The sequence below is a fragment of the Scatophagus argus genome, chromosome 1, assembly GCF_020382885.2.
Source record: "Scatophagus argus isolate fScaArg1 chromosome 1, fScaArg1.pri, whole genome shotgun sequence".
NCBI classification, from domain to species: Eukaryota; Metazoa; Chordata; class Actinopteri; family Scatophagidae; genus Scatophagus; species Scatophagus argus.
The window spans coordinates 5,370,889-5,383,202 of record NC_058493.1 but is presented as its reverse complement, the minus strand read 5'-3'; the positions used below and the strand labels follow the sequence as shown (position 1 = coordinate 5,383,202).

Genomic DNA, 12,314 nt, shown 5'->3' with positions numbered 1-12,314 from the left:
TTCAATTCTATTCAATTTCTATTTCAATTTTTAAAGTGCCAATTCATAACAGAGTTATCTCAAGACACTTTACAGGTGGGTAAACGACACATTCCAAAAAAAAAAAAAATGAAGAGAATCAGAGAGAAACAGGTTCCAGGGCAAAACTCCACACTGAGTAAACATTTGGCCACAGTGGCGAGGAAAAACTTGCTTTTAACAGGCAGAAACCTCGAACAGAACCAGACTCTTCTGCTGTGACCGCCTGGGAGGGAGAGGGGGAAGAGAAGAGACAGGGAGATGGAGAGAGACAGGAGAGGGGGAGAGAGAGAGAGAGAGAGAGAGAGAGGAGAGACAGGGAGGATAGAGATAACAGTGCAGAGCAGGAGCAACAGGATCCGGGCAGGGCCATGGAGAGGGTTCTGGATCCAGCAGCACTATCAGTGCAATAGGCAGGGCCTTAGAGGGCTCAGGATCCAGCAGCGGTACCAGGCCTCAGGAGGGCGAGATAGGAGATTCTGGATCCAGTAACATGCTACGGAAGTGCTAAGGAAAGATGGAGCACAAGTGCTCCGGGGGAGGGGGCGAGTTAGTGCTGTACCGGTGATGGGACATGACGAGTGAGTTCCCCTGCTCTGAAAGCATAACCAGGGGTTGGTCCAGGCAGAGCCTGAACAGTCCTAATAGTAGGCTTTGCCAAAAAGGAGGGTTTTAAGTCTGCTCTTAATCACAGGGAGGGTGTCTGCTGCCCAAACTGAGGCTCCACAGCAGAGGAGCTTGACATCTGAAGGCCCCACTACAATGGTAGATTTTCCTGAAAGGAAATGTGATTATGTTTTTGGTGTATGTATCAGTCCTGTGATCAGGTACAGGTCTTTAAGATGCTGTTGTGCTGTGCCTCTGAATGTGTAAAGTCTGAACATTAACATCTTTGTCATTTCAGAAAACATGATGGATGAACTGGAGAGAATCTACAGACAAGCTGGCAGCAGAAAGCTTTGGTCTGATATTCTCACACACATACACAAATACTTATGGTGTATACACTGGTTGCACCCTTCCATTCTGCTATTTCATTTGTTGAGCTTAATGTTTTAAACGTAAGGAGGATTACCAAAGCTGTCCAGACCTAAAACCATAAATTTTAAAGATGCATTGATGAGCGGTAATGTCCTCTAACATGGTCATGTCTGGCACCTTCACCAATCTTATCAGTCTTTATTAGTCATTGTTAATTATTGCTCTGTTGAATAATTTAGTTTGAATTAAAAAGGGTCAGATATTTATGTTGGAAAATTGTTTGAGATGACCCCTTAACCAAATGTTTTGACTTCTTACATGTTGTGTCCCCGTTTGTCGTCCTCACAAAAATCTTTTTCTCATGTTGACACTTTAAAATAACTTTTATTTAATCTGGCCGAACTGTAGGCTGGCAGTGCGCCAATCTGCTGTCATTATCAAGAAGTTCGCCAGCTCTATAGCTCCTCACATCACCACAATACTGGTACATGGGAAACAGGTAATGTTCAGGCAGAGATGGACTGAACACTCTGCATGTTCACTCCCAGTTAGCTGGCTAGCTAGCCGTCTAGTTTGAGAGCTGTGTGAGGTTCAGCCAATCCTACTTCACGGTTCCTCATAACCAGGGTGTCAAGCGGGCTTTTGTTTGGATTTAAAAAGGCAGTATTTCTGCTATTTCATTATCTTATGTAAGTGAGTACATTAAAATAAAGACCGAAGCTAAATGTGGCCTACATTTGTTGGAAGGGCGAAGTAAAATAAAATGCTTTGTAAATACGTAACATTAGCTTATACTAATAAGAATACTGACTATATGCAGAGCGCTGTTCAGGATTTTGTCTATAAGTATTGCTAGTCTCAAGTATTTCTATTTCAAATAGGTCTTCCAAAGCTAAGTTTAACTTCCCACAGTGATTTTAACTGACCAGACACCAACCTGGTAACAGATGGTGTGGAACAATAGCAGGTGAATATCTTAGCATCTTGCTAAAATGTTAAGGAGCCAAAGCAGGAAAGTTTAGCGTAAGATGGCTAACATTCACACAGTGATGACTTTGGCCAAGCCAGCGAGGCCAAGCCAGCAGGCACCTTGACTCAGATGTCTACAGAAGCTTGTTGTCAGTGTTTGCCCTCTCTCCATTAACCGTCACAGAGGCTGGATTCTCTGCAGCATCACCCACTGCAGCAAGGCTGGCTGTATACTCCAAACGAAATAGAATTTGGCTATTGCATTTCGTGCTGCAAATGCCTTTACTTGAGATCTGTTTCATCAGTGGCATCCATGCTAGATGGAGGAACTTGATAGTGTGGGAGAACACACCACTTACAAATTCACAGCAACAAAAAACAAAAAAACAAAACATCAAGCAATTTTATGGAAATTGTATTTTTATGGAAATAAGCCAAAACACTAGGTTCAAAGGATTTATGTAACCCAATTGGATTGTGGTTGCTTTTTAACACATAAACCTTTTGCACCTTAAGGTTTAAAGGTGTTTGACTGTCCTTCACATTGAGCTATAATATGTAGACAATAATTGTATTTCTCATCAGCATAATAACATTTTTTTCTGCCTAAATGATAAACATAGTACTTAAACTATTTATAAATCTGTGCATACAGCACATAGTAAGGTATGATCTAAATTATGTATTCTACTTTCTTTAGGATTACTATCTTGAATATTCATTTTTCTCAAAGCAAGGATATATGTTGCATTTTTTTGGAGCAAACAGTGTTGAGTGAATTATTTTTTGTCCAGTCAAGCAAAATGTTTTTCTCTTTTTAATCTCTGATCTCAAAGCTGCTGAAATTCAATTTTCTTTGATGTATACTGCTGGCCGCTTGAAGAACTGACCAAATAGTGTAGTTGGTTATCAGAACTTTTCATGTGTGCTTTTGTTCCCTCCTTCAGTGGTCAGTGTTTTCTGTGTCCATGGTTTGATTTGAATTTGTGTAGACTGACATGACAACTTTTATTGTATGCTGTTTTTGTTTTTTTTTTTTTTTTTTTACATTAACATGATTTTAGCATAGAGAAATTTGATTATGCCAATGAGTGAAACAAAACTGGGGCTGTTTTCCAACTTGCTGGGAAATAGCATCAATACTCAGTTCAATTTACTTTCTCATTTACCTAACATGGGCCAGGAAGTGAAGCTTGAAATAGGTTCCCCAACAAAGCATCAGTGGATTGACACCACATCATGCCAAAACATATTAAGGCTTTGTGCTCAAGATGTGCCTTGGTATTTCAGCAGGTTTAATCACTGAATAACTACACACACACACGCTCACACACATGGGCACACACACACACCCCAAACAGTTGTTTTCAGCATATAATAAGAGGAGGTTGTGTTGTAGCTGTATCCATAAGTCCATTAATGAAATTATTTTATTTGTTCACTGCTTCTGTGACGATGGCTTCAGCTCCATGTGTGCGTCTGTGTAACCCTGGCTGTGGGCTACCATAGGTTACATTATGTGTGCTGCTTTTTTTCCCTCATAGGATTCCTGCAGGCAAGAGGAGGTAGTTTGAAGGCTACAGCGACTTTAGTGAATAATGAACTGAGAAATGAGTGAACATTAAAATATTTTCTGGGAAGCCAAACATTTATTTGGGCTTTGAATAACTAAATTAAATTCATTAATTTCAACTGGGACTAACACATTTTGCTATTCCTTACTTGATAAAAATCCTCAGTGAGATTTCATTTTAAAATTGTTGGCAGCTTTGATTCAAAAAATGACATATTTGTGGATTTTGTTTTCAATTGTTTCAGTCTGATGCCTGGATGGTTTGTAAATGCAGATGCACTGCATCGCACCAGTATGAAATTGATGTAACCAGCAATGACATCTGTCGACAAATTCTTGCCTTTTTATTGTGTTTGGATGAAAAAAATTGGATATACTTCTAATAATAGTGAATCACATATTTCTGTAACGGTACCTTGTTTGGCAACTGCACACACTATACTCCAGATATTCCATATTTTATTAGGCAGTTCATTGAATTTAATCAGACAAAAAAGATGTAGTTTGTTAAAGTCCTAGCTGTCACTTGTGAACTGTCATGATGTCAAGATTGTTCTTGTGTCTTTTCGCCCACTAGGTCTGTTGTCCGTCTTGCTGCCAGTCTCTTAACTAAGCTAGTGGACAGCCTTGCCCCCAGTATTACTAGTGTTTTAGTGCATGGTAAGCAGGTAAGTGGACACACAGACAGCAGGGCCTGAGTAATTGACTGGAACTATGCCCTCTGCACAAATGATATTGGATAATGTTTTGGAATATGGCATGTCAGGACAATCATTTTAATGTTCACCTATTTAAAGAAATTAAATTGAAAATATATAATTATAAGCTCCTCATGCTGTCATCCTATGGGAATTCTGCAAGCTGCATGGTGATATTCCCTCATCACAGCTCACCTCCATTGTGTGTGTATTTAAGCTTTGGTTGTAGCAAGGCTGCCAGTGTGACCAGTGCAAAATCCTAATATGCACCATATCCACGTGTCTAGACACACTCCATGTGCCGGTTGATATATTGTGACCCAGGGATTTGTCTGATGCCATTCCCTCACGCTGGATGAGTTTCGGTGCATCATTTCCTGTCAAGTGTTATTCAGAGATTAGCCTCCTCTTGAGAGTGTCAGTTATCGCGCCTCATTTTTACCCTTCTGAACGGTTTTAGGCATTTCATTATGCTGAAGTAGCTCAAGGTGTGAATCTGCATATAGATTGCTTACCAGAGGGAATGCTGCTCTCAACATGATTGGAAAAGCTGATTTAAGATGTGAGACGGCTGTGTTCCTCCGGTTACAATAACAGCTCGGTTGGAGGAAATAAGAGGCACCGCCCCATTTAAGTCAATTCTAACTCAAGTTTCGATTTTATTTCTCATCAGTATTAAAGTTCAACAATATTCCCCATGATTTCAAAGTTGGCCATTTCCAAACATTTCCATCTCCAGGCCCCTGCTTGCTCATTTAGAATCAGTTTAGATGTAGGGATGAATGCTACAGTTTCAAAGTGCTGCGTTTCATGGGCTGAAGGCAAGGATGAAAGTGTGTCCTCTCAGCAGGAAGATTGGGGAGGTGTAATTTTTATGAGATGGCTTTCAGAAGGAACAAAATACAGAAGCGTAATCTTGGGATCTCAAATTTTTTCCTACTCACTTTCATGTGACGGTGGAAGAAGAGGCCAATTTTGTAGCGATGGAACAAAGATACTTGTAGAAATTGCACGTTGGAGGAAGTACTGTGTGCACATGTCAGTCTACACATGTGAGCACGTCCACACATGCATCTGCATAGGCTAATTCTCACAGAAAGCTTACACAATTATTCTTCAGCACAGCAGAGAACTTTTTTTAACTGCATGTTGGTTTGCTGTATGCTCTTTCTCCCTATGTGTGCATGTGTGCTAAACACCTTTGATTATCAGGTGACCCTCGGTCTATTCGGGCTAGAGGAGGAGGTGATCTCCAACCCACTGTCGCCAGGGGTGATCCAAGGCATCATCTACAGCAAGTGCTCGGGTCGTGGCGTGGAGCGAGAGGCCGTTCTTCAGCAGGAGCTCGTCATTCATATTGGATGGATTATCTCCAACAACCCAGAGCTGTTCAGCGGCATGCTCAAGATTAGAGTCGGGTAGGACAGGATTACTACTCTTGTACTTTTAAGCAACATGCAAGCAAAATGGCCTCATGCAATATGGACTCTTTGCTGTCCTTCCCTGGTGTTCAAATGTTAGCATCATCATCATGACCTCATAACTCAAGACGTTTTTGCTCCAGATGGAACACTGCAGCTCTCCACACTAAGAACGTGTGTGTGTGTGTGTGATGAATCGATTAAACGTTGCTATGCTTGCTAGTCGGCACCAGAAATGCTAGTCGTGAAACTTACTGTATGTGTTTAAATTACATATTGACATAATCTAAATTTAAATTACTTATTGACTGTAGTGTCTTCCCAGTCAAGTAATGCTTTATAGAAAAACAAGCATTCATTACTGATTTTAACATCGGTTGACTGTTGCATCCAAGGTGTTGCAGTGATATATGATGACCTACTATTACTTTTTACTATGTTCACTATATTTCAGTGCACTCACCTGTTGAAAATACAGCTCTAATAACTGGTTTGCTTCCTAAAGATTTTTTTGTTGCGTTGAGTATTGTTTTTAGTAAGATTTATTTGTTACTTTTATGAAGTGAGGTGTTGTCATGTTTGGTGGCATAATATGTAATATTCATAATAGTGGAAACCACAACGTGCCGCACATTTCAGCTGCATAAATGAAGAAGTGTTGTAGGTTACCTTATGTGCTGCAACTAGCAAAATTGTGTTTGTTTTGAGTTTGAGGGGTTTTTTGACTGTAAATAAAGGTTTAGTCCTCGGAAACTTGACACTATAAAACAACATTGTGTGTGTGCATTGTGGATTTCCAGATGGATTGTCCAGGCCATGAAACATGAGCTAAAGATCCGGGCAGGAGACATGCCACCCCAGGACATCCACCAACTCTCCCCCAGCGACATCAAGCAGCTCCTGCTGGATGTTTTGCAGCCACAGCACACTGCCAGGTGCTCTTCACTGTCGAACCTTACCCATGCTTTGTCATCCCCTTTCACTTGATTGTCTCTGAAGACTTTGTGTCTTTATCTTCATGCATTTTCTTGTTGTTTAATCTTTAGTTTTAATTATTTTATCTTCTGTCTTGTCTACATCCATATCCTTTTATCTGCTGTTGCCACAACCCAATTTCCCCATGGGGATTATTAAAGTTTTATCTTATCTCATCTGATCTAATACACATTGACTCCTAGACAGCTCCCTCAAAGGCTATCAACATTTTATTTCCGCAGCCTTTAAAAACCCACTTCAACAGTTTCATCCTGTTTTTCCCATCTCAGGTCTTGGCTGAACAGACGTCAGATCGATGGGTCTCTGAACAGGACCCCTCTGGGCTTTTATGATCGTGTGTGGCAGATCCTGGAGAGGACCCCCAATGGTATTGTGGTGGCTGGGACTCACCTCCCACAGGTACCTGCCTCTCCTGACAGTGCTGCAGAATAAATACTTTGACCAATGCTGGTTAAAGGTCATGCTGTGTATTATGTTCTCCTATACAAACAGCTAGAGAGAAAACTGTAGGATTGTTTTTATTTTTTAACAGGCTCATGTGTGCCTCATACACAGACTGTGTTTTGCTGTCTTTCAGAGTGTTGCTAACATTTATTGGTTGGTTCAGTACTAGTGACTGTATTCATCCAGCCAATTACTTAGTATAAACCAAATGCACAAAAATGTCTGGCCACAATGGCGGAACTAAACCTGGGCTGTTGGTGACAGATTAACAGTAATACATAAGAGTAGTAGACTCTTAATAAAGGTTAAGAGTAATACAAGCACCTAATGAATTTAAAGCTGTCTCCAGTGAACATGAAAATGTAATTCTTTGGGTCTTTGGGTGGTATAAGTTGGTCTTTTAGTTTGTGGTTTACTGGGACTGTGTCTGAAATCACTGCTTCATTTGCTATTCCCTATTTAACAGACGCTCAGTATTTACTCTGCTGTATCAAAAGTCACTTTCAGACACCTCTAAATCCCACTTCCAGTTTACGTTGTCATTGTTAATAGTAACGCCTGCACCATTCCTGCTATGACAAGTCAACAATTTTTGCTATTGTTTGACTGTTCATAGCTGGCCTAAATGAAGCGAATACCACAATCACGTGCATTTAGCGTGCTTTAGTAGGCTTATTGAGTGAAATATGATAATGCTCTGCTCTCATTTGGTCACAAAATAATGTCACTGGCATATTTAATAACATTATGCTGCATGTGTAGGCTAATGTCCCAGCACAGCAAAGAGCAGTTGGGTAATGTGATTCATAATTAATCTGTCCACTATAAGTAAATGACAGAATAAACATATGCATTTTCAAAGATAAGTTTTATTTATTTATTTTTGATCAGCCTTCCTCATGGGTGCTTAATATTTTCTTTTTTTTTTTTTGGTCTTTTTTTACTGCTTGATCAGTGTGTGTAGCTGTATCTAAGTAACAGTTCCCCCCAAAATCAGAAATACATATTTTTATCTCTCGCCCTGTAGTGCTATATGTCCACGTAGATTGTTTTGGTTTGAGTTGCAGGGTTTTGGCGATATGGGCTGTAAAGATGCCTGTCTTTCCATGAATGTAATGGAACAAAATGGCACAGGTGCTCAAAGCACCAAAAAAGAAATAACAAAAAGTAAAAGAAAAACATCTGAAAAACTCAAAAGCAATGTCTCTTTCCAGAAATCATGACCCAGTTACCAAAAAAATTGCCCCAAAGCTTTTCACAACATAGTTTTACTTGTTGTACGTCTGTCATAATCTGTTTGGAAAGAGAGGGTTTTCAGCTAATGACACAGTAAACACAGGTCTGCTGTAGGTACCGTGAGAGACAGGTTGTAAGCATACAGTAGATGGGAGATCTCAAAACCCTCTGCCTCTTGTGTGCTCGCAGTGACAGAGTGAGATGATTCAGTGTGACACTTACATCAGTGCAAAATAATTAAAGTGAAGCATTGTAAAGTTTTTTTCTTCTTGTCTCTTCGTAGCAACCGACATTGTCTGACATGACGATGTACGAGATGAACTTCTCCCTTCTGGTGGAGGAAACGCTGAAGAACATTGTGCTGCCAGAGTACAGACAAATCATAGTAGAGGTAAACAACTCCATTCGCCAACACACCAAGTGCAATTAAACAGATAGAGTGGAATCAAAATAAATGAAGCTAACTTTAATCAAATTAAATGTGGATGAATTTTTACTCATCGTGACACTGACTCGGCTCCTTTATTCTGCCATCAATCACATCATCTCTTTTCAAGCGCTGCAGTTTGTCCAAAATCAAGCAGAAAGGAGGTTATGGGACTGCAGATCTAGCAGTTCTTTAGTGGTTATCTGTTTGTTTTAAAATTAGCCAACTTACTTGCTTTTATTTATTTATTCTTATTTTTTTTTTTTTTTTTTAGTTTCTAACAGCCATATCCTATCTCCACTGTGTGATTAGTTGCTGATGGTGGTGGCCATAGTGCTGGAGAGAAACCCGGAGCTGGAGTTCACCGACAAGGTGGATCTGGACAGTCTGGTGAAGGAGGCCTTTAACGATTTCCAGAAGGATCGCAGTCGCTTTGAAGGCATAGAGAAACAGGTAGAGTGGCTTTCCTTTAGGCTGTCAGGTTAACTCATATTTTAACATTTCTCATTTGAATGTAACCTGCTACAAAGTCATCCCATTACTGTTCAAAGTTGATGTCCTCACACTAATTAGTTAACCAAAGAGTTAGTTTAATTAATTTCTGCGAAATAGAAAGAAACTGCCGCTGTCCAACTTAGTAGAATTTTTGTGAAAAAAAATTCAGCTAAGATGTTATTTAGCTTTTGTTTTTTAGCATCTTATTCTAAAATAACCTTTATGAGTGCTTGAAAACATGTGCCATAATCTTATCAAGGGTCATTTGTCATGTGTGCCTCTGCCAGGATGACATGGAGGCTTTCTACAACACACCACCAATGGGAAAGAGAGGCACCTCCAGCTACCTAACCAAGGCTGTTATTATCCAGTTGCTGCAAGGGGATGTCAAGCCCTGCAAGGACGACCCATGCTCTGTTAGCTAGACTTACAGCTCTCTGACCTCTGAACCCAGCCTGCTGCAGCGTAGTCACCAAATGGTCCTGCGAAGACTACAGAGTATCCATCACATGTATTCAGAAGATAACCTCTAACCTCTGCAATCCTCCCTTCAGCAAGACTCTGCCCATTCTTGCAAACTGCATTTTTCCTGGACTTTTGCCCCAGCAAATGTAAAAACTGTTAGCAGAACCTTCAAACGCCATAGATAATCATGTCTGTCCTTTGTTCCTGGGGTTAAACTATATCCATAAGTCATGCTTTTTGTTTTTTGGCAGACTTCAGCATCAATTCAAATTAAGATTTTAATACAGTCATCTTAAATTGCTCTAGTCATTCATTACCAATTGTAGCAAGTCATGTTAAAAACAAAACATAACTATCAAACACCAATAGTCTGCACTTTCAAGGATGGATGTTGTAGTAGGCTACACATCCACCAGCTGTGCTTAACTTAGTAGCACCTAGAATCTTACTTTACGGTTACACTTCTTTCTTGTTCTGTGTAGCTTCATATTCAGCATACAGACAAGTGTATCAATATTGTCATTTAATGCTCTGTAAGAAAACAAATCGGCATTTTTCCCAACATATGTCAGGCCATTTATTTTCATTTTTGGTGTTGCTAAGAAATCTAATTTAAATATTCTGACTTTTAGATGTTCAAAGATGAACTCTAATCTTAACTGTTCAAACCATACCTCACCAGCAGTAAACTTCATCTGTTACATAGCAATTAGTCAGTACAAGGTAATATTGCATAATGAGCGATGTGGGTCTCAGACTTGTTCAGTTGGCTCCCAGGGGCCTTAAAGGTGCATCAAATATCAACAGACAGCCTCTCTTTATTTTTCTATATGAATCCATTAGCCTAAATTACTGAATCTTGCTTAAAATGCATCTTTATGTGGTGATCTTCTGTGGTTTTCTGTGGGTCTTTTGCATTAGAGGGTTTGAGAGCAACCACACATAGTAAAATACTTGGACTTTATAGTGACTAACAAAGTATATTACTGAGCTGAAAGTGTATCCATGTCAGTTGGGTGTTGTACTGTTTCTCTTCTTTCTCTTTCTCTGTCTTTGTCCTCTTACCTCGATGCATGCATGAGTCTGCTGCATGAGAATAAATATGCTTTGACGTGACCATCATGAACGTTTCTGTGAATGTTATAGGCTACTCAATGTAGTATCTAAGAGGACTGTTTTGTACTGTAGGGCTCTGCATGGAAATGACTACTGCTCATCTGAATTCCTGACAGAGGACAGTTTAGTTGAATGTGAGCAACGGAAAAGCCTGCAGTCATCCTTAAGTAGAAATGATAAAAGACTCTTTTTGACTTATTATAAAGTGTGCCTCTTTAAGTATCATCACTTGTGATGAATCTACCCAACCTTGTCACTGTGTGTGTGTTGTTTACTGGTGTTGTTGAAAAAAGTATTTTTAACTCAAATGATAGTTTTAAAAAAATAAAATCATCATAGAACCTATGAACTGAGTCATTTACCATCTCTTTTTTTAAACTGTTTGTGAATGGGTAAATAATAATTGCATTATGCAGCTTCTTCTGGAACAACATCTCCCCTTTTACTTTGCACACATATAATTACTGCACATGAAGCAACGATCTTTTGTTCCTTGGCTTAAACTGCAGCAGAAATGGAGCGTGACTGTTACAGCCCTGAGGGGAGTGTTTGGCATTGTATCGAACTCTGCCAGTTACACCCACTTATGATGCCTGAACCCCTTATCAATCTGCATCTTGCCAATGAGGCTGTGTGTGCTGTCTGCAACACTGACTAACTGACTGGCAGAGAGAGGTGGGCGAGAGCCAGAGGAGAAGATAAATGAGCACTGCCTCACTCTCAATATATTCAAATCAATGTGCATGCTGGTGAGGGGAGATCCTGCCTGTCTCGTTAATATGCACTTCTCCTCATAAAGACAAACCCAAAGAGAAAATAGTCTCTCTCAGCTTTAGTTTATTGATAATTATCTATATACCTGTGAATCTGAATGTAAATATAATTTTTACTCTTTTACCAACAAAGTTAGGTTGCTACTAATGCTATGAAAACACTTTCGATGTCTTCTGTAGCAAGACAATGCCCCAAATAATGTTACCAAGGAGGCAATGACAAAATGCTGCCATTAGTTTTATTATGGGTACAATCCAGCATTTTCAGAGCTTGATTCATACTTGGGACTAAAAGATATTCTCGCCTCTGCTACTTCAATTTTGATTATTACTTTGAAATCTCTTCATGATGAGTCACCCAACTTGGTGGAAGTGCAATACTGAATCACTCAAGTGCCTCTTTAATGGGGCATGATGCAGGATGATTTTTATGTAAAAGCATAAGCATCTGGAATTAGAGATTTCAAACACCTGAATGCAGGCAATTAGGAGATATCTTCCCTAATGTTACATGGTTGATTTTATATTCCCCACCAAACCACTAGGATGCAGCAGAGCTCAAGAAATGAAATTTAGATGCAGTTCAACTGATGTATCTAAGGTACACTATATAGACTAAAGTTTGTTGTTTGGGACACCTGACCATTACACCAACATCACATTCTAAATACACAGACAGCTTTGCATCTGTAACAGCTTCCA

At 39.7% G+C, this 12,314-nt stretch overlaps 1 protein-coding gene across 4 annotated transcripts in view; it reads left to right on the top strand.

The window, feature by feature from the left end:
- phkb (phosphorylase kinase, beta) overlaps positions 1-11,184 on the top strand; it is a 103,045-nt gene extending 91,861 nt beyond the window's left edge. For 3 of the 4 annotated variants that reach the window (XM_046399882.1, XM_046399964.1, XM_046399706.1), the window contains 8 exons: positions 923-980; positions 4,119-4,209; positions 5,452-5,657; positions 6,461-6,595; positions 6,926-7,055; positions 8,620-8,727; positions 9,076-9,216; positions 9,546-11,184. In XM_046399882.1, coding sequence (XP_046255838.1) covers positions 923-980; positions 4,119-4,209; positions 5,452-5,657; positions 6,461-6,595; positions 6,926-7,055; positions 8,620-8,727; positions 9,076-9,216; positions 9,546-9,683 — 1,007 coding nt within the window. In that variant the 3' untranslated portion in view covers positions 9,684-11,184. Of the gene's footprint in view, positions 1-922; positions 981-1,407; positions 1,499-4,118; positions 4,210-5,451; positions 5,658-6,460; positions 6,596-6,925; positions 7,056-8,619; positions 8,728-9,075; positions 9,217-9,545 lie in introns of all 4 variants that reach the window. The other variant, XM_046399791.1, reaches the window with a different exon arrangement.
- Positions 11,185-12,314: the final 1,130 nt, after the last annotated feature.